Genomic DNA, 22,262 nt, shown 5'->3' with positions numbered 1-22,262 from the left:
TTACGCGCAATAATATCAATGCCCTATTCAAACAACCGTGAATATCGAAAACAACCAACAAACAAATCTATGAGTACAGATAAAATTCCCGAACGTCGCGCTAAATTCGATCCATCGTCGAGCGAATCCCTTGTAGAATAGATACGGTACTGGGAGCGTAGCTGGAAGGATGTCGGCGGCGTGGGACGGGTGGCGGCGTCGCAGGCGCTGTGATCGCGACGCCCGGGCCATCGCAGCAGCCCGGCAGCTCTGGCAGCAGGATGTCGATGGCTCGCGTGGCGCGCCCTTCGGGGGGTGCCAAAGAGTGTCGTCTCGGTTGCTGGTCTCGGCGCAACGATTGATCGTACGCTTCGCCCCTGAACCCGCGCTTCGAAAACACTTTCGATCGCAAGGTCGCATCAACAAGTTCCAACCGTTTTGTTGTTTTGTTCTCTAGGCCGGCCACTCTCCTCGCTTCGAATACAGATTACGATACGTTCGAAGGGAAACAAGGATTTGGCACAAGGTTCCATCGCGCACGCGACGAAAAGCGGACGCGTGGTGAATCGCGTGTCACGCCGGTTTCCTCGACTCCGCTTCCCCTTCGATCGCTATTTGGTTTGGTGACAGTGGTGGTGGTGGTGGTGTGGGTGGTTTCGTGCGGTTCGAAATAGTTCTCGCGGCCGGCCATGGAACCGCGGAGGTTCCGGATAGCGGAGGCTAGCTGACGGGTCCGTTGACGCCGATCGGATGTCCGCGCGGGAGGGTAGGAGGAGGCAGTGCAAGCCGGTGGATGAAAGTGAAAACGAAACGGACCGCGACACGGGGGGATGAACGAACGTGGAGAACGTCCGATCGTGTCAGACACAGAGGCCGTAAGTGGATTTTCTCTCGTGTGTACGCACACACTCTCTCTCTCTCTCTCTCTCTCTCTCATCTTTTTCTCTCTTCTGTTTTTATTTCACGTTCAACGAGGGACGTGGTACGATCCAATTCTTCTCTTTTCCAAATAAACGAGTTACGTAATACGGGGATAATAAAGGAAATATAAACAGGACGTAAAGTCGTTGGAATAATCGAGTCGGATAAATACATCGTAATAGTTGCGTTTTCGCGTTAGATAGATTGGATCGGCACGCTCGACCTAATTAAATTTATTTCCCCGTTGCTATCGTTTCGAGAGCATCGGTTTTCCGTGTTCGGTAGCGCGGAAATGCAGGCTGAAAGTGGCGGATCGGTTGCGTGCATCCCCCGTTTTCGTGGCACGCGTTAGATAAAGCGAACGAAACGGGCTATCGATGCAAAAAGCCAATGAACTGCCGGCGAGCATGAACGCTCGGATGGAAATACCTGCCTTTCCCGGCACGCGATATAAGCGACGGAAAATCGTTGCCGCGGATTAACGTACGATTTACCAACGTCCGATCGTTTCCCAAATTTTTCCACGCGACGTTTATCGTTTCCGCGCTCGAACTCTCGGAGAGAACAAGAGTGATCTCGGAAAACAGGTTTTCCGATTTTCCCGCGCGATTCGCGAGAGAGAAATCAAGGAAAAGAAGAGAAAGAGAGGAAGAGAAAAGCAAACGGTCGAGCTTTCCTAATTATTTTCGAGCTCCCCCGATATTGCAGAAAAGTACCGTGTGCAGCATCATCTTACCCCACCGTTATCTTCTCCCATGGCCCGTAGTAATGCCGTGACGCGTATGGGGAGCCGTTTGATGGAGAAATATTGGACGCCACGCACAGTGGCCATAAAACGTTCCAAGATACGGGAGGGTCCTGCGAGGCATGGCGTTCCAAGCCCGATCCTGAACAGGAAGAATGTTCATTGACGTTGTTCAGGAACACGAGATCCCGGCGAAGTGGCGTCTCACTGGCCCGCGACTCGATCGCGCACGGAAACACAAATGTTCCCCCAAGGTACGAGAACCCCCTCCTCGTTCTCGATCCTCCCCCTTTCGCATTTTACTTGCAAACCACTTCCCTTTTCGCGGCAATCCGCTTCCATCGTTAACGAATGGAAAACTCCCTCTCTCGTTCTCGCTTCGCGTATGCTAATAAACGGGGAAATTCCGCGTTGCACGACGACTAATTGCGATCGCAACAGAGAGTCCTCTCGAATAGAGTCCCTCCGGAGATCAGGCTTTCGCGGGATTAGACGTGGGTCCAAGAGTTAAAGTATCGTCGAGTTCCTCTGGCCAATATCTCTGCTTACTGCTAGACCCCTTCACACCCCTGCTCGCAGTAGTTAAACTCTCTCTCTCTCTCTCTCTCTCTCGAAGCGAAGTAAGCTCTCAGATATATACACACACGAGTGGCTCTATTTTTTATCGAGGTCTCTCTCGATCGAGTCGAACTTAATTAGAGGGGAGGGGGTAGAAAGCTCGTTGACGAGAACGAGATTTTTCCACTGGCCGTTCGAACGACGACGTTACCGCGAGACCGACTTCTAGTTTTAATTAAAGTCAGCCAGTCGGAGTCGCGGCTAAGGCAATTAAGTCGAAGACAAACGGAGGAGGCCCCCATTGAATTTCCTAGCTTTCGTAATTAGTTTCGACGTAACTGAATCCAGTTATCGGGGCGGCCGGTAATCACGCCTATCCTACCACCACCGACCCTTCTCCTTCCGTATCGATGGTGCGACGATCGAAGGCCACCCTTCTCTCCTTCGAGAATCGATCGAAAGGAGGAGAGAAGCAGTTCGGATTCGATTCGATTCGATTCGGAAGGAAACGAAAATTCCAAGCGTCTCTCCGTCTATCTATCTCTCTCTGCCTCTCTCTCTCTCTCTCTCTCTCTCTCTCTCTGCTCGTCGAACAGCAGGGGACGATTCTCTTTTCACTCGCGAGCAACGTTTCGTTGTCCCCGAATCGCGCGGGTGAAAGTAGCGCGGGATGACGGGGTGAAATTTTAATTCGCGCGGACGTTTGATATTCAGAGATCCGGGCTCTGTATTCACGGACTCACGTACGACCACTCACGCCGGCCCTTCTCCTTTCGCAGGGGCATTTTTTGTTTCGCGCCAACGACGAGCAAACTCTCTCGTTTCTCTCGCGTGCTCGCTCCGCACGAACGAGCGGAGCCAACCAACCAACCGACCGACCGACCGACCGACCGACGCGAGAGCGACGGAGAGGGAGGACGGAGAATAGAGCGAGAGCGAGAGAGAGATAGAGAAAAAAGCGCGGGAAGGGCGAAAGACGATAGAACGTCGACGACGATCCGTCATTCAAGGACGATTCTTTCAGGCTGCAAACTCGGTGGATTGTGTGTGCAGGGCCACCCTCTTTAGAATTCCCCGTCCGTGGAGCAAGAAGCTCGTAAAAGACAAAGGGGGTTGGTGGTAGCACAGGGGTGGAGAGAAGGCGCCGAGGCTAGGGGAGGAACGGAGGAAGGGAGGCAGGAAGAGGCGAGAAAGGAAATAAGAAAGATGGGAGAGAGCTCACCGGATCTCAGCCTCCGGCTCCGGCGGGGCAGCTCCGACTCCAGGGATTCCTTCTACATGGATTTTGCTCAGGTACATCGATACGTATCCTCGAGGATATATATATATATATATATATATATAGAGGGAGGAGAAGGAAAAATTTGTATCAATAACAGCGCCCGTTCTGCCGTCTCCACCCGACTCCCGATGATCTCCTTCGATCGGGAAAGTCTTTTCGTTGGTCTGATCGAGGAAAGGCAGAGGTGAAACTTTGCGCACGAGTATATAATAGAGTAGCGCCGCGAAATCTATGTGCAGAGTATGTCCTCGTGCGTAAAAGAACAGAACTTTTGTGGTTACGTTTCGATCGAAAAGGAAAGGAGGGATAAACGATAATAACGATGTAACGATTGACACGGACAGGGCATCGACTCGGACATCGAGGAGGTGGCCCGTCCAGGGGACAACTCGGACCCGATGATGGAGAACCATTTGGGAGAGGAGAACGGGAACGAGCTGCCGCCTATAGAGGACATTACCACGATCCCGGAGGAAGCCTCGGAGGAGTTGCGCGAGGAGGAGGAAGCCGCGGCGATGGAGGCCGCGCTGCGAACACCCGAGGGCCCAATAATTAACACGGAAGCGGAGAAACCACCCCCGCCCCAACTCTCCACGCTCGCCCCCCAAGAGTGAGTATGAAACGCCCAACGTTCAACATTTTTCTCTCTCTCTCTTTCTCTCCCTCTCTCCCTCCCTCCACCCGCGATATATAATTTCATCCGTGGATGAAACCTCCAACTTCCGTTTTAATTGCGATTCCGTGTTTTTTTTTCTTTCTTTTTTTTTTTTTTTTTCCCCTCTTTTCGATCCTTTCGAAGCGAAATCCCTGCTTTCACTCGTTAGGCGCGATCCACTAAAGGTGACCTCCCCCCCCTCGAGGGTGTCGTTCGCGGTTGCGAATTGGAGGGTGTTCGTAACCCAAAAAAAAAAAAAAAAAAAAAATAATAATAATAAAAAAGGTAAAGAAGAGCGAGCGGTTCTGGTAAATATTAGTACACGGCTCGTAAGCAGGTGTTTCCTCGACTGAAAGTAACATTTTCGAGGGGGCAGGGGTGTAAAGGTCATTTTAAGGTCACTTTTTTCCTCCTAATTGAACATCGATATTCGCTTTATTTGACGCGTTTAAGTTAAGATCACGTTGCGTGATGTACGTATACCCGGTAAAAGAGAGAGACAAGTTTCAAAGGAAACGTTGTTAAATTTATTTTTTTCTTTTTTTTTTCCTTCTTCTTCTTCTTTCTTTTTGTCGTTGGTACAAACGACGTCGGTACTTGTGCGAAACGAAAAGAACGTACGTACTTGTTGTGTCTTGCGCAGCATTCAGACGAAAGAGGAACATCGTTAAAACGCGCTGTGAAAACATCTTCACTCGAAAGATCCGTTAGGAAGGAGACCGTGAGGAATGACCGAGCGACGATTAACGCCGATCCTCTGCTCTTAAATGTCTTCCATTCTCTTGGGCTTTCCGCCCAACCCCGTATTCTCTGTCATTAACGTGATTCCGCATTACGCGTCTCGCACGGAGGAGTTTCCTACGGATTTCATAAGAATCTCGAAACGAGAGAGAGAGAGAGAGAGAGAGAAAAATAGTCGGTTGAGTAAACGAAATCTCGACTCGTCGGTCGAAAGAACGGAGGAAGAAAATATTTCTCATCGTGGCTCCGGAGAGAATAATCGCGGAGAGAAAGAAAACGACGATCGAACGACGATTCTCTCGAAGGAATCGAAGGGACGACGCTTCTCTTCGACAAATTTGATTCATCGAAATCGACGAGGAGACGATATTTTATAGAATATTTTTCTTATTTTTCGATAGTCGGATTCGAATACCGACGAAGAAACTTTTGAAACTTTTACGAACACGGCCCATTATTTCTCGCTTTGCAGTAATTGTTCGTAACGTAACGTCACGAACGGTAGCGAATTACCGTTCCCCCTAAACGGCCACGTTTCTCCTCGTCCCTTCGTTCGAACGAGCACCACCGTTCCATGGAACATTAGTCACTGTCCACGATTAACGCGCGCATCCCTCGTGCATCGAATCGGGGAAGCGGGCGACGGGCGGTTATCGTACGTACATACGTCCACCGATTGAACTTGATCGTGAAAAATCGCGTCGCGAGCGTCTCCATTTTGCCCCAATCAATTTCTACTCGAGGCGGGCGGCCGGCCGGCCGGAAGCGCAATTACACGAACACGTACTACACGTTCCCAACCCGAGAGAACGAGTTGGCGATGATCGGCTAGGATGACGCTTCGCCGCAAGTCGTTCGAAACGAAACACTTTTGATCGAAGCGAAACACTGACCCCGATCCGCGAAATTGCCGCTTCGCCGGATTTAATCCCGCGCAAGAAGCCAGACCTCAAAGGCGTATCTCGACACTCCGCAAACTTCGAAGGAAAACGAAGGTTAACGGAAATCGTTGGAAATTACATACACCGATTTCCGCTTTCCGTTACTCACGATTCACGATCAATTATTTACACTCGTTTCGATTAATTACCGCCCGGCCGGCAATTCCCATCGATCCGCGTGATCCGGGTGGGTGGCCGACCTCCCGTCTCGCGCCGAACTCGATTACTTCCGCCGGATATCGAACGTGAATTCGTGAACGCACGAGCGGCCAACGGCGCCCGAGTTAATATTGACCTGTCACTTCGTTATGGCCAACGGACGACCTTCGTTTCCTCTCTCTCTCTGCCTCTCTCTCCCTCCCTCTCCTCCTCCTCTTCATCACGCTCCTCTCTCCTCCTTTCCCGTTTCACCGGAACCCCCGGTGAACCGTCCTCTCCTTCGACCCGAACGAGAGCAGGAAGACTGGCCTATTCCGTCGATTTACATGCAGATTTGATCAGGGTACGCGCGCACTCAACGCGCCCGAGTCCTTTGAAGCGCGGACTTCGAGTCGGAAGAGAGGGAGGAGAAGGAGGAGGAGGAGGAGGAGGAGGAGCGTGGAGCCTCTCTTTCCCCTTTCCGTTTCTTTCCGCGAGGATTATTATTGGCGGAAGTTGGGAGGAGTCCTCTCGACACGGTCAATCGAAATTGTCACGAAGGGGAAAGAGCGATATCCGAGATTTTCCTTCAACGCGATTTCTTCGAACGCTTCCCTTCCCTTCCCTTCCTTTGTGCGCGCGCTAACGTTACATAAAATCGTGCGCTCCTTCCGCGAGGGTTACGCCACTGCGAGTCTGATTCGAGTAACGAGCTCGCTATCAAACGTATCCAGAGACGATGGACACGACCGGCGAGTGGGATGGGGAGAGAGAAAGAGGGAGACGACGAGACGAGAGAGAGAGAGTCGTGGTTGACTCGCGCGACCAAGTCGAGGGCTTCAGTTTGTGATGCGGGGTCCGAGAGTGGCGTGACACGAGCCGGAGGGCCGTGACTGTGCGTGACTGTCCGGTGCCGAGTTCACCAGCCAACGTTCCGTCGGGACGGCCGAGGAAACCGCCACCCAAGGTCGCGAATATGCTCATCAAGGAGACCTCCCTCAGGTACCACGATACTATACCACCCCCTCGAGGCTACGAATCGATCCGTTTCCTCTATCTCTCTCTCTTTCTCTCTCTGGCTCTCTGCGTTTCTCTCGCTTCACAGACGACTCGTCCGGAATCCTGAAATCGCGCACGCACACAGACGCGCGACTTCGTCTACGATTTCCGATGGCACGTCCTCGTTGCGTCTCGCATGCTTTTCTGGGGGGGAAGGGGGAGGGGGATGGATTTCGATCGATCGTCGAGACCGCGCCGAAATGTTTTCCACTTGGAACTTGTTTTGCGGCCTGGGACGCAGGAGGGATGGTTAAAACGAGGGACGATGGGTAAAGTGGGAAATTCGTGGGGACGAGAGGAAAGAAAACGAATGCGAGTAATTTCTTCCTGGTGTATCGTGAACCGGGTCACGTTCGTTTTCTTTCTTTCTTTCTTTCTTTTCTTTGTTTGTCGGTTCAGGAACGCGAGAAATATAATCTCGAAAACGAGGCGAAGAGTGAGCGAAAAAACGAGGGAAAGGGGATGAAAAATCGGTACAGCCAGAATTTACGTGGCGGAAGTTTGGCGGGGAAACACGATTGAAAGGAAGCGTTGGTGGCACGAGTCGGAGCGCGTGAAGGGAACGAACGAGCGAACGAACAAACGGATCGGCCAACTAACGAAGGAAGACGCGGAGTAGATTCCTGAGGGATATCCCAAAGGGGTGGCGGAGCGACGATGGCCACCGAAACAAGGGTGAGCCGGTCCCCGAGTCCTCGAGCCACGGATACACTCGTGCCACAATGAGGGAAAGGTACTCAGCCACTGAATCAACCCCTCAGTGCCCTCTTGCTCCCCTCTCGCCCGCCAACACCCTCTCGCGCCCTTCCGCTTCTTCAACACTACGTGATTATTTCAAAAAGCTCGAAGCCAAGAGAGACGAGCCATCGTCCGTCTCCCTTCCTTCTTCTCTTTTTCCCGCATTCCCTTCCCCTCCCCTCTTTCTCCCTTCTCTTTCGCGATGCGTAGAAGGGCGCGCGCGGGAGCCACCACGCCGCCCTCCCATCTCCCATCCGAGCGAAAGGGACGAAAACCTATCCGCTCTCGCTACCTACTATCCGCCTCGTAGGGGTAGGTCGCTTTGCGTGCAACCTCGTTTACCTTCTTAAACGCGCGCGGAACAACCGTTTCCCTCGCTATAAATTTAAATAACCCGCCTTTTTCCCGTTCATTCACGCGAATTTATCTTTCCATCCGATCGTATCGGAACGTCTTCAGCCTCCGAATAAATCGAAATCTGGGATCCGAAATCGGGGAAATTGGATATAATTGGAAATTTGAATACGAGAGAATTTGACCCGTTTCGCTCGTAGAGATAATCGAATTACCCCATTTCTATCGATCATCAACGCCATCGAGCCGAATCCGTCTACCTTTTTGCAACGCGAATACGCGAATATCATCCATCCCTCCCCTCCCCCCCAGCTGTTTCTCGATACTCGCGAAACGAAATATTCCGATCTCGATTGCGATCTCCTCCTTCCACCGCGTCTCGAGAAATTCTTTCTGGCGAGGCGGTAAATCAGGCTCGCTGGTTTAAATTGAAATTTCGCCCCGCGAGGACGGAGCAAATATCGTTGCGACGATGCCGCGACGGTGAAAATAATTTACGTTCCACGCCTCGGCTCGACCACGCCGCGGATAAGTCGGCGCGAATTCCATGGTAACCGAGGGGGGAAGAGGAGGGAGGAAGGAGGAAGGAGGAAGGAGGGGGGGCCTCGCCGGGAGCTCGGCCGAATCTCGAGGCACAGGCACGTGTGTGAGAAACGGGCTCGGCCGTGTCACGGGAGGAGGGGATTATTCATTAGATAAACGGCCACTGGTTCGAAAGTCGTCGTCGCGTTAATCGCCGCGTCCACACACGCTCTATGGAGTGGATCTCTCTCTCTCTCTCTCTCTCTCTCTTTCTTCCTGCAGCCAGTGTCAATGCGACGTGTGTGTCAAACGTTACCGCACCGGGTTGACCTTAAATTAGACGCGCGAGAGCCATTTGCGAGTTCCCCTTTCGATTCCTCGAAACTTTTAACCGTTAATCGTGTCCGGCTGCGACAACGAAACTCTTTTAATCGGTGGTTGACCGCCCAAACTCCTCATCTTAGACTCAGACCAGGTGCGAAGAATCGGACTTCTTTAAATATACGAACAACCCGTCGGGTGTTTAATTGTCCTTCTGGTTTCCTTCCTTCCTTCCCTCCCCCCTTCTTTTTCTTTTTATTTATTTTAACGAATCGTGAAAGAAAAATGAATCTCGAGTCGGAAGGGGGTGTGCAATCGAGCGAACGCGAAAAGTCACGCCCCCTTTAATTACTGGAGCTCGCGGCGCGAAAAAGGAGGAAAAGCGTGGAAAGGGAAAAAAAAAAAAAAAAAAAAAAAAAGAAAAGAAAAATAAAATAAAGCTAGAGAAAGCTGGAGTGCAACGCAACGCGAAGTCGGATCCTCGATTTCATTAAGAGCGGGGCGAAAACGGGTCGGAAAATATTTTTCCCCGGCAACGCGCTTAATTACTCGTTCCCCGTGTCCGCGGGGTCTTTGAGCCTCGAGTAACGATACTCTCTCTCTTTCCCTCGTCTCCCGTGTCGCGTGGTCTCGCAACGTAGCCTCGAGTGAGAAATTGTCGCGCAAAACTGGCGGCGTGACACGTTTCCCCCTTGAAAACTTTTCTTGCCCATTTGTCGGCGCGGTTTAACGAGTTCCGATTGGCGGCGAGTAACGACGAGCCAGCGCGGCGAAGTTCGGGGCCAGAGCGTCTTTCAGACGACGACCTGCTGCCGGTGCTGCCGCTCGGGAAACTCGCTTAAACGAATTACGGGGACGGAGCCCGCTCGAAAGCGATAAGCTCCAAGAGGCAAACGGTCGTCTCACGGGATAAATTGCTTTCGACTTGGGCAAATTCGGTTGGGACAAATGAAAATCGTAGACGGATGAGAACGGTAGAGAAGGATCGATTCCTTCGCGTTCGAGGGGACGAATGGATAGATTTGAGAGACGAATTTATTATAAGACATCTATTGTTTATTCGCGATCCCGATTAATTCCTAATCGTGGAATGGAGAGAGTTTAAGCACCCTCGAGGGATGAAATAAGAAATTAGAAAAATGGTTTTATCGACGATGGCGGGCTAACCAGAGCTTAATAATTATCCTCGTAATTGAGCCGCCAATACCGAATACCGGATCGATCGATCGGGCAAGGACAGGATAGGAATAATGAGGAAACACGGTCTGTTCAGCTGGCCAGGATTGCCGGTTGCTCTCCCGTCACCGGCTTCACCGTCCGCGGTAATCGTTTCACCGGAAACGCTGTCTAGACACAGCAGCAGCTCACCCTCCCGCGCTCACCGGCCACCCCAGTTCGCCTTGGCTCTACCATGCTCCTCGCAACCGATCTCCGCGGTCTGCTATCCGGCACCGACCTTCCTCGACGTCTCCGAGGACCGCAAGTGGAAGAAGCTCGGATGGTGAGTATTCTCTCTCTCTCTCTCTCTTTTTCTCTCTCTCTCCACCGAATCGAATCGAATCGAATCGAATCGAATCGGATCGGATCGAATCGGATCGGATCGAATCGGATCGGATCGGATCGGATCGGATCGGATCGGATCGGATCGGATCGGATCGGATCGGATCGGATCGGATGGAATCGGATAGCGCGAGGAGAAGCTACGAGGATCGCCTGCACCGTCGATGATCGCGTGACGTCGTTGGACGGAAAAGTTGAACGCGCGAGAGAGATCGAATCGGGTCACGATATTCACGGTTGAATACGAGAGCGCGAGCACCATTGGCGCGCGTGCACCACGATCGGCTGAAAGATTTCATCTTGGCCGATTATTATTCCCATTCGAAGCGAATTAACGCGAAGGGGGAGAATATATGCAGGCCGCCACGGAAATTTCACGTGATCCTCCGGGTTATCCTGACCAATGTCTGTCTACCGCAATTACCGGTACTTTATGAATCAAACGCACACGCACATGCACACGATTCGAGCACACCGAATTACCCGTAATTGAGCCAATTCTTACGGGGGTGGATGTATTTGCGGCCAATGGTATCTCCACTAAAGCTTCGTTCCGGGGGCCTCGACGTTTCTTTTTTTTCATTCCGATCAAACGCGAGCGCGGGACGCCGCGCTTTCGAAAAAGGGAAAAAAAAAAAAAAAGAAGGAAAAATGAACGTGGAGGAAGATGATATGATTCGTGACAACAGGTAGGAATGACAGGAAACATTAGTCTTAATTTTCCCACGGTGGAGAGAGAGAGAGAGAGAGATCGAACGTGAAAAATGGTTGTGAAATATATCGGTCGCTCTCTCTCTTTCTTTCTCTCTCTCTCTGTCTCTGAGTCTATCTCTCTCGTTCAACAGTTGACACAACGATTGTTCCGTTTGTTGCACAGCGACGCCCTTGCGTCGACTTTTAGCGCTCTCTACGGGAAGCTGTTGGTCGTAATGGGAATCGCTTTTCCCATGGCCGAAGTAATATCCACCTACATACCGCCGTCGTTCTACGAAGGGTTCTACCTTTACCTCTACTTCGGCAGCATGATCTTCCTCGTCTACATGTACGCCACGTTGCTCCGCGATGGCAAACCGAAGTCAAGTAAGTCGATCGCCACGATCGCGACTCATTTTTATTATCTTTACTTTTTTTCCACGATATACGCGTGATTATATCTCGACGCTTGCTTACTCTTTGCGAGATATAATTTGAGTAAAGGAAAAAAAAAAGAATTTTGCAATTTTTTTGTAATTCTCAATATCATTAAAGACGATGGAACGGTCACATTTTAGAAAGTATTCAAAAGAAATTACGAACGGAAGGAAAGAGAGAAGGAAAGATTATTACATTTAGTGCAAGCAATAACATCTAATCACGATTTACACGAAACGAATATTGCAATCGTATCCAGCGTTGGCGAGCAAATAAGTGATTTTAAAAAAAATAAAAATTTGATCTTACTGACTGTATCGATCGTTGGACAATAAATGAAATACAGGTAACGCTGATCCAAACGTTTATCATATCGTCCAATCTACGAGAATCCTCTATTCCACGTTTCTGCTCAAACTTTTGCACCTATCGTTGAAAAAAGAAAGAAAAAAAGAAAGAAAAAACGGTCGCGAACGAGAATAAAAGTTTTCGAAGAATCGAGCTCCCCGTGTTCCGAGGACGGGAAGCTCGGCCCCGAATTAAAATCCCGATTAATCTTAACCGATTGTCATAAATTTGCATACGAGAAGAGAAACGGAAGGACGTGTGCGACCTGGACTCGTCGCGTTCGTCGAGCGGCGCCGGTGGCGACAGCGACGCCGCGGACACCACGTGCCCCCACATGGCTACCGTGAGACCTGCCCAACACTACGGCAGTTTTTATCTGAGGATGGGCGCTGTGGCGTTCGGGATCGGTTCCATGATCTACTCGGGCCTCGAGTTCGGCCAATACTTCGAGCTCGAGCAGAACACCAAGTGCCACAACATCATGCTCGCCCTCACGCCGGCCACTAGGATGGCGTTCATCTTCATACAGATGTATTTTATATTTCTCAACAACGAGGTTCGTTCTGTTGTATTAACGTCCATAACGAGGAAATGGCAGAGGAGAAATAACTACTCGAGTGCGTCAGCTGATATAAACGTGTTCGCTGATTTGAAATTAAGTAAAAACGTTTGCTTCTTTCGTCGACGGTGGAAAAAAAGTCTCCTTTTGTTTCTTATCGTGGTATTTGTCACACGCGACAAAATGAATTGTATTTAAAATCTCGATGCATTAGGCATAGAATTCTATCGTATGTAACATACAAATTTTGTTATTTCTCGTAATATTTGACTAATTAGACGATTTGTAACGGTGGTTTAATTTATAAATGTAATTTTCTATTCGAGATGTAATTAAAATCAAGCTAGATATTAATATTATATCGAAATAATTAATAGTTTAGACGATTATTCTAACGTAACTTCATAAATGAAAATAATTTTTAACACTAAAATTACAACTCTCAGGATCGCGAACAAAGCGCCACCAAATTTCTTTCCACCGTTGATTGTTTCGGTCAAAATTTACGAAAACAGGGATTGTGACGAGAAGAAGTAACAGTCTGCGTCTGCCATGTTCTCGAACAGTAGAGATTCACGTTCTCGAGAAGGGAATCGCAACGATTCGATTCGATTCGATTCGATTCGTCGTTTATCGCGGGGGGGAAAAAAATGGGGGACGATTAAGCGAAAGCCGCGAGAGATTGAGATCGGTCTGTAGGTGAAGGGGCTAAAAATAACGTAGTGGCATCGATGATGCAGAGATCTGAAACGTGGCACGTAATGAAAGAGAGCGTCGATGCAAAACGAGAGAGGCAGAAAGGCTAGAAAGGTTAATGAAACGGAAGGGTGAACAACCCTGAAACTAATACTGGAACACGAGTCGTCCGACGACCTACCTTCCCAGCTTTGCTCTTTGCCCCGCGACAGATGAATATCTCTAGCTCCACTCGGCCGCTTTTGATTAAAACTTTCCTCTTTCTCGTCGAGAGGATCCTCGATCCAGAATTTCCATCGTTACCTGCCCGTTTTACATCCTCCTCGACCTCTCGATTACGATTCCTATTATTATTATTATTATACGTCTCTTTGAAGAGGATCGTTGCGATTCTATCGGCCCCGTTTTCGATTCCGTCTTCAACTAAATTCCGCTCTCTTCGTCAACAGCAAATGAAAGTTTATCGCCATCGGGTGGTCGCGCGCTTTGGACTGATGCACATGATCGGGACGAATCTGTCGGTCTGGTTGAGCGTCCTTGTACAGGAAACGAAACACGAGATTTTGACGTTCTACAATCCGGAGAACAACTCGTTAAGGATCTCCCACAGACTAGGTAAGAGAGATTATTATAAGCGTAATCTAAACGGTTCGTCAAAAGGAAAGAGAGAAAGGAAAGGAGTTGAAGTCGAAAGCCTCGATGGAATGGAAAAGTGAAATTGTTATTGTCGAAGGCGCGAAGAGCAATCTCGCGGTGCACAACCACTACCACCACGGGGAACAACACCTGAGGCTTCCAAGGGGGCTTAAAGGGCCCCATCACATGTTCGAGTGTCGAAGAACGAACATAATGGGATCGTTGGTCCAAGATGCCAGCCCGTTCCTCTTTCCTTGCACGATCGAGTACAGCTTGATCTGCGCCGCGATCCTCTACGTGATGTGGAAGAACATATCTAAGGCTGCCTTCTCCCAGCCTAAGACGCCACCCGGATCCCGCCATCACGCCCACGCTTACAGGTTCGTCCAACTACTTTTTATTATCAAAAAAAAAAAAAAAAAAAATGAAAAGATAAAAGAAAAGAAAAGAAACCTTTTCTAAGGATCTCAACTTCCTCCCCTTTTCAGGAAATCACCCCACCATTACAGCGTGGACTGCGCCCGCGCCCACAAGGGCCTGTTCGTCGGCATCTTGATCCTGGTGCTGACGATCATCTCCCTGATCCTGTTCTTCGTGCTGATATCTCGTCCAGAATTGGTCAGCTTCGCCGTGACCGAGGTGAACGTGTGCGAATTGACCCTGTACGGGATGTCGACGATGGCTACGCTGATAGGAATGTTCCAGATGAGGAAGCTCCGCTACGACGGGAACAGGAACTTGGAGTTGGACAATATCCTGTTGGTCGCTGCCCAGACGGGGATGTTCATCTACTCGACGTTCACGATAATCGGCGCCCAATTCACCCTCGCCAAGCACACGGTCCTGGTTTTGGTGACGGCGCTCGCGAGCGTGGTGCAGACCACCTTCCAGACCATCTTCATCCTGGACGCGTCGAGGCGATCCGTGGCGACCGCGAAGCAGATCAGAAGGAAGCCCGGAAGGGAGATCGTCACGTTCCTCCTTGTCACGAATCTGGCCATGTGGGCGATCAACACGCTGGAGAAGTCGAGGGCGGAGTCGCATCCGGTCCAGCTGCACTTTTACGGGCTTTGGGCGTGGACGATCATCACCCACGTCTCGATGCCGTTGGCGATATTCTACAGGTTCCACAGCACCGTTTGCCTGTGCGAGGTCTGGAAAAGAGCGTACAAGGTGAAGCCTACCTACATGTGACGTAAGGGGTCCCGTGAGGTCGTGTGCAAGACGGCGGCTCCTCAACGACCGAAAACCCTGCCGGCCAGGCTGGACGCCATCGCGGAAAACGATCCGATTTACTTTATGTAACAGAGAAAGAGAGAGAGAAAGAGAGAGAGAGAGAGATTCTCTTCTTTCGCCTCTCTTCTTCGTCGCTCGAGGTTCTCGCCAAGCTCCAAAACTGCGAATATATATATATATATAGAATATATCGTTCACCAGGCGTTGTTCTATAGGTATTTGTGCGATGAGCGATGGACGAGCCTCGAGTTTGAGAAGAAATGGCGGTTGCGGTTTGTTTATTATTATTACTTTTTTTTCGATCGTCGAGAAGTCGCGTTTATTTATATCGTTTAGATAATAATTGTATAAGGTTTTATATCGAATCGTCCTCGCGTCTATGAAGAGAAGAAAAGATCACGATGTACATACACACACACACACACACACACACACACCACACACCGTTTTTTCACCGCAACGAGGTGGAAACTCTTCGAGATCTTTTAAGAGGAACAAATAAGAGTAGGGGAGAGAAAGATGGCACGATTAACGACGCACAATTTTTACCGGCATTTAGATAACGTAGACGATTAGTCGAGTAGTCGAATCGTCGAAGCAACGGTTGTTCCTTCGATATTCTCGGGAACAATAAAAATTTCTGTTCGATAAGCGTTAAGACGATTTTCTATATACTCGAAAATAGCGAGTGAGAGAGAGAGAGAGAGAGAGAGACAGAGGGAGAAATAGAGAGAGAAAGAGAGAGTAAGAGAGAGAATGAAAAAGTATGCGTGTACAAAGAAAGAGTGCGAAGAGAAAGGGATGTCTTTTCTTCTTTCTTTCTTTCTTTCTTTCTTTCTTTCGTTGATCGTAAAAGTTTGCAAGACTGAAATTTTAAGCAACCTTAAGGACGATGGTTGATGATGGTTGATGGAAGAACGATTCCGTTTCTGGCCGAACGCAAATCGATCGAAGAATATTTAACAGAGAGAAAGAGAGAGGGAGAGAGAGAGAGAGAGAGAAATCCCTGATCGATCTGTCCTTCGATTAGTTTACTCGGATATACTCTCACGGACTCATCCGTCTTCCACGTAGTACAAAGTTGTACAACTTAACGAGTAAAAAAAAAAAATAACAATAATAATAATAATAATAATAATAATAATAATAATAATAATAATAATAATGTCTCTCGTTGTCCAAAAGTTAATAATTTCAGAAAAGAGAGATTGAAAAGAAAAGAAAAAAAAAAAGAAGAGGAATCGAGAGAAACCAGATTAACCAGATTAGATGTAAAGTCCAATACTTATTCGTCACCTCGAATAAATTTTTATATCGTTATTACGTAGATTATGTTCTCTCTTCGTTGAAATCTTTTAACGAGTCTCTTGGCGAAGATAAAAATTGGATTGGAAGAAACAGAGATAATCCTCGCGCGAAAACCCAACACGTTAATAATGTTAGAAACGTGCAACGTCTGTTTCTCGCGATTTCACGTGGCAACGTCTCGCTCGATCGATCGATCGTCCGCGTTTCGAGGAAAAGGAAGCCTCTACCCGTCGAGCGTGCAACCGCCTTACGGTTATCCTATACTCCAAATCCATCCGAGTTTACATAGAAATTACAAGAAGGTTTTCCAAGGTTTTGCACTCGCCAGACGTTGCACGTTGGTCACGAATCTGAATTCGAAATATCGGTCGTAGTCGACCGATGAGAAAAACGGAGATCAGTTTATCAAAAGACAGAACCGAGTCGATGTTTCGTGCGTTGTTTCCAATCGTTTCTTAAAAAAAAAAAAAAAAAACCAAAGATGAATAGATTTAAGTTCGTTGGAACATTTGTAAACGGAAATGGAAATAACGCAATGGGCATCGTCCCGTAGAAATTCCAATATCATAGTCGAGGAGATGATAAACTAAACTGATTAAAAGAAAAAAGTGTTGAAAAAGACAAAAGTATAGAAAGATAAACGTTCGAAGAACAGAGTACAATGGCGATATCATATCATTAAGCCTTAATCCGTCGAGTGTGCTGTCCAAACTTCGAATACGATTAAAGAGGAAGAACGAGAGAAGAGGAGAAAAAGAAGAGAAGCAAAGAAAAAAAAAAAAAAAAAAAGGAAGGCAGATCAAAGAGATCGAGCGATCGATCGACCGTTAATATTCTCGAGAGAATAAGCCGAGCGTGTTCGATCAATCGAATCCGTTCGACAAACAGTCGTTTAAGCATGTGGAAGACATCGAACGAGGATCTAAACGATCCGTGGAGAGCGTGAAATCGAATCGAATCGCATCTAATCGATCGGCGCGGTGTGCAATACTATTGTTCTGCGAGTAGTGTACGAGTATGCGAGTGTATGTACGATTGTTTTGTGTTGCGTGTGTCCTCTTGGGAACAACTCGGCGAAGAATGGTCGAGAGAGAAAGAGAGAGAGAAAGAGAGAGAGAAAGAGAGAGAGAGAGAGAGGGAGAGGAAAAAGGGAAACGGAAGAGCGTCGATGGCGTAAAAGGTAGCGATATTTTTTTTTGTTTCTAGTGTCTCTCGCGATAGGCGCTTTTTATTTTTCTTCGTCCATAACGATCACGTTATTCGCGACGATATTATCAATGGAAATCCAAAGTCTGCGTAGTTGAACCGGTTGATTCTTTTGTAAATTCTACTACTGTGTGAGGCGGGTTGTACATAGGCGAGGTTAAGGAGGGAAGGGAAACCGTAAGAAGGATAAGTGTGAAGGGAAAAAAGGGAAAAAAGAAAAAAAAAAAAAAAAAGAAAATGGATCCTCTCGATGTTTAGAGCTAGTTGTGTCGACATGTTTCTTCCTATATTATATATAATATATACACATATATATACAAATATAAATATATTTATTATTGCGTTGTTCTATTATAATATTTATTGTATTATCAGATATAGGATTTACGCGCGACACGTTACGTTTATTGATCGGGGCTCGTGTCGAGATTCATCATTTCCACCGCGTTTTTCCCTTCGTTCGCCTCTTCCTTTTCTAACACTATACTTCTCTTTTCTTACTTCTTCTTCTATTCCTTTTTCTTCTTCTTCTTCTTCTTCTTCTTCTTCTTCTAGTTGCCATTAATCGAACGATTAAAATCGAAGCTTTCGATCCGTTTTCCATTTCCCTCGTTTTAACACCTCGACGATTAAACGGCGATCTCGGCACGAGTTTTAACCGAAATCGAGGCGAAACACGAAACGAAAAGAAAAGAAAAAAAAAAAAAAGGAAAAAAAAAAGGAAAAAAAAAGAAGAAAAAAAGAAACAAAACGGAGATAAGTCACGATGTGCGCAATTCGAGCAAGGGTGAACGGGGTAAACGACGAATATACCCTTCTATGTCACGTCTCTAAACTGTACTTTTTCTATGTCCGCATACTCTAGTTCCTACGCAATGTTTGTACTCTTATACCCTTTGTACTATTTGTACCTTACGAATTGCAATACACTCGTCCGCAATAATAACCTGGTTTCGTTCTTTGCAAACCGAGCGTTTGTCGTAGCGGGGCCGAAAAAAACAACAGAAAAAAAAAAAAAAAAAAAAAAAAAAAAAAAAAAAAAAAAAAAAAAAAATATCCGTCCTCGTTTCCCAAATATCACCCACTCCGAATAATGAATCCAGGAAACCTATTTCCTGCATCTGCATCTGTAAAAAGCAATAAGAAAAATTACTCGGAATATGCAATATCCATATTACTGCACATATCCCTTCCTTTCCTGATAAAAAGACAGTTTCCATCTCTATGGCTAGAAGTTTGTCAACAGAGTATACGGCCACGAGGCCGAACGTCGACCTAAATACCTTCGATTCTCTTCTCTCTAACTCGGGAGCCCGAGTTAATCTCGACTCGAATCTCTCTCACCACGGTCACTCGACTCGAGATCGAGTGGCCGAACCGAGTCAAAGGAGAAGATAACCGAGCCGCGATGCAACTTTCTCTCACGACAAAATGCGTCTTAGATCGATCTCTCTCGAGATCTCAATTTTAAAGAGAAAATTATCTTTGGCTCGATGATAATCTGATAGAATTTACGAAAGTGTACCGCGCAAAGAGAATAAGGCCTCTTTTAAAAAAAAGAAATATTTCTTTAAAAGTCTAGTGTTACAGACGCATCTTCTGTTTCGCAAACCTTGAAAAAAAAAAATCGTTCTTCCTGCGAAAATAAGCGTGACATCGTCGAATACTTGCGTCATACGAGAAACTCTTTAATTGATTCCTCGCTAATAAATGCGTTCGTCGTGTTCACACATACTAAAATCGGCAAGGTCGATCCATTAGCGAATACGCGTGCATTTATGCATCCTTCGTGCCGCGCTGGATGCGACTGGTTTCCGTATTACGTGTGCAGTCTCTTAATCGGGAAGTCGCCTTAATTCTCCGTAAGGTGAGTAGCTTCGTTTTCTACCGATCGCGATCGATCGTTTCGTCTTCTCCAAAATTTTGTTTTTCGGGCAACATCTTCTCAAAAAAGAAACGCTCCAATTTCTTTCACCCCCCCCCCTCCCCGATTGAAAACGAGCAATTTCGTCGCATATTAGCGCCGTCTGGAATCACGTGCATACTCGCATCGAAGTCTCGTAACGCGAAGTATTACACGGCCTTGCGGCATAATCGGGAACGCGTTATATCACTTTTGTTCACCTTTTCAATACGCGTAGCGGGAACTCGTCTTGAAAGATTAAAATAATCATAAATACGCGAGTTGCGTCATAATGGTATCGTCAATAATATCTAACAACCTTATAATTAAACATCTATTTAACTTTGCTCACTTTAATTTGCTCCATTAATTTTGCTCACTTTGCATACGTTTAACTTTTATTATATCTCGTTAAAATAAAATTCGCGCGCTTTTTTTCTTTTTTTTTTTCTCTTAAAAATCTCGTTTCTATATCCTCGCTTAGTTTACAGCCGTTTATATAATTCAAGGCAAGTCTTGGTTAACGATTTTTCTCACCGTTCTCCCTAAAGACGTAGCGATGCGCGCGCTATCGGATACCTTTCGATCGATTCGATCGCTCGTCTAATCGATCGGGGGCCGGGTTAACCCAAATGATCAGGCGAATTCGCTGATTGATGACGCGGGGGAAAGGGCGAAGGGATCGGGCGAGAATCCGAAGGGAAGGCGGCCGAGCGTTGAACGAAAGAATCGGGAGGGATCGGCGTTTCTTTTTTATCGGTGAGCGAGGGGTGGGGGATAAGAGGAGCGTTGCACAAGAGAGCGTGCGAACGAAACGACCCTTTACACGCCTCGCAATAATGTTCACCGGCAGGTGAATCGGGTGTGGGCGTGTATATACGCCTGGCTCTCTCTTTTTCCACGACCCCGCTATTTTGACTCGCGATAATAAAAGCGCGTTCAAAAACTCGAGGCTTTCGCTATCTTACACTTCTTGGCACTTTGTCATTGATACTTTCATGATATTCAATTTCTATCCATCATGAGTCCAACTGCTCCACAATTGTAACGGATAACGATGGTGATAATTCGTTTCGAAGAGAGACAGGTTTCTTCCTTTTCTTTTTTTAAAAAAGAATGCTCTTTAAGGGAAGGAAGAATAATTTCTTTTTTGGGAGGAGAGGGGAGGGGTATCTGACGGAGCGTGACAGTGGAAACTCTCGACGAGAGCCAAACGTTCTGGTGGCTGATCGTTCGGGGTCCCTGGTAATTAAGGGCTAAAATTCAACCCTCGTGGGCGTTGTCGAGCTCCCGCACCGACGAGGGTGTACTTTAGCCGTCAAACTCTCCGTAACGTGCCCTCGTATCCATCGTTACGCTTAAATCGTAATGGAAAAAATCAATAACCGCGGAAGATTATTCTTGGAAATAAACTAAATTCGAAGCGAAATCGTTTTCCTATGTACGAAACATTATTTACTCACACGATCGTGCCCCCTTGAAAATGTACAATACCTCCTTCACAAGATTCGACCGTTTCACGGATTCGCTTGCACGCACGCCGGTGTTTTGACGCTGGTCGAAAGATCGAACGGCGAAGAAAAAGAAAAAAAAAGAAGGCAGAACGTTATAATAAATATCAAGAATCGTTTTCACCCCCGCGAATAAAAATGCTCGAAAACCAAAACGGGGGTGAAAATTTTTTCAAAAATCTCATTCCACGAATAGAATCTCCGAATGGTTCGAACAAGGTTCGAATAATCCTATCACCCTATCGCGAGAAACGAGTCGGCAACGGGCAAGAGGGTGAGAGCGTGCTCTCAATGTTGGCCGGGTGCTCCGATTAAGGCCACTCGAGGCCACCCTTCGGTTACATCGAGGAAGAAGAGGAAGAAGATAAAGAGGCATCGGCGTCGTACTCCTCCTCCCGCGAGAACGAACGAGTCGAACTCCTATTTCCAGAGAACCGGAAAAGGGAAGGGAATAGAAAGAGGAGAGAAAGAGATGGAGAAAGAGACGAATGGTCGTCGACGACCGATTCGACTCGATACACGGGATCGAGTATAGAGAGGCCGAAAGACGGAGAGAAGGAACAAGAGATAGATAGATAGATAGATAGAGAGAGAGAGAGAGAGAGTAGATCGTCGAGGGACAGGCAAGCGTCACGGAGTGGAAAAGCGTATCGCGGGGGGTTAAGGTATTGATCGTGCTTCCCCATCGTGCATGGGGGTGGCTTCGCGCGCGGCGACCCCCATAGCCGTTGCGACGCCATTACAGCGGCATGGAACGCGCGGGGACGTAGCGTAAAAGCGGCCCAACTTCTCGAACCGTAACACGCAGGGTGCGTTTTTCCTTTTGACGAAGGAAAAAGACGAGCGTGGGGGAGGGTGCGAGGGAGACGCGCGCGTGCACAAGGCCGTGAGCGTGAGGCGGACGAGGGTGAGACGAGGGCGGATGAGGGAGGGAAAAAGGAAAGAGAGAAAGAGAGATTGCGTATCGCGTTGGGAATAGAAGTGGCGTGTGTGCACGGGCAGAAAGGTCTGTGTGGTTCGCGGCGAAGCTTCCGGCCACGGCGCAAGCTCCGAACACCTTGTTTACATTCGACCAACACCGTTGAGAGGAAGCACGTTGCTCGAAAATAAGGGAGTAGTTGTGGGAAACGTGACGGCGGCGTGCCGATAATAAAGTATCGCCGTGCTTTCGCTCGAGGGACGAAATCGGGAGAATTCGAAAGGGAGGATCGGAG

General features: G+C 47.8%; 3 protein-coding genes across 5 annotated transcripts in view; 2 read left to right on the top strand and 1 right to left on the bottom strand.

The window, feature by feature from the left end:
• LOC122717001 overlaps window positions 1-22,262 on the bottom strand; it is a 109,209-nt gene that overhangs the window by 53,836 nt on the left and 33,111 nt on the right. The window lies entirely within an intron of this gene.
• Window positions 841-18,580, top strand: LOC122716969 (proton channel OtopLc-like). Of its 3 annotated transcripts, none has more exons than XM_043940589.1 (9): window positions 841-854; window positions 3,228-3,496; window positions 3,830-4,095; window positions 10,228-10,455; window positions 11,392-11,594; window positions 12,236-12,549; window positions 13,698-13,863; window positions 13,982-14,264; window positions 14,373-18,580. In XM_043940589.1, the coding sequence occupies exons 2-9, from the start codon at window positions 3,410-3,412 to the stop codon at window positions 15,076-15,078; spliced, it is 2,253 nt and encodes a 750-aa protein (XP_043796524.1). In that variant the 5' UTR covers window positions 841-854; window positions 3,228-3,409; the 3' UTR covers window positions 15,079-18,580. The 3 variants fall into 3 exon arrangements, with proteins under 3 accessions (XP_043796524.1, XP_043796515.1, XP_043796530.1); XM_043940580.1 differs by having other exon boundaries at window positions 12,233-12,549; XM_043940595.1 differs by lacking the exons at window positions 841-854; window positions 3,228-3,496; window positions 3,830-4,095 and adding an exon at window positions 6,789-6,962 and having other exon boundaries at window positions 12,233-12,549.
• Window positions 19,467-22,262, top strand: part of LOC122716933 (proton channel OtopLc-like) — a 28,358-nt gene continuing 25,562 nt past the window's right edge. Inside the window, exon 1 of the mRNA XM_043940486.1 lies at window positions 19,467-19,501. The gene's annotated coding sequence lies outside the window, so the exon portion shown is untranslated. The remainder of the gene's footprint in view (window positions 19,502-22,262) is intronic.

Source organism: Apis laboriosa, unplaced genomic scaffold (assembly GCF_014066325.1).
Source record: "Apis laboriosa isolate Shangri-la unplaced genomic scaffold, ASM1406632v1 scaffold11_cov152, whole genome shotgun sequence".
Taxonomy (NCBI): domain Eukaryota; kingdom Metazoa; phylum Arthropoda; class Insecta; order Hymenoptera; family Apidae; genus Apis; species Apis laboriosa.
This window is presented reverse-complemented; position numbering and strand designations above follow the sequence as displayed.

Excerpts from the sequence above, each read along its gene's own strand:
- LOC122716969 (XM_043940580.1), top strand. The coding sequence starts at position 3,410 with ATGGGAGAGAGCTCACCGGATCTCAGCCTCCGGCTCCGGCGGGGCAGC. Across the intron at positions 10,456-11,391 it reads AAGTGGAAGAAGCTCGGATG|CGACGCCCTTGCGTCGACTT; the intron begins GTGAGTATTCTC and ends TTTGTTGCACAG. Across the intron at positions 13,864-13,981 it reads AAGGATCTCCCACAGACTAG|GCGCGAAGAGCAATCTCGCG; the intron begins GTAAGAGAGATT and ends TTATTGTCGAAG.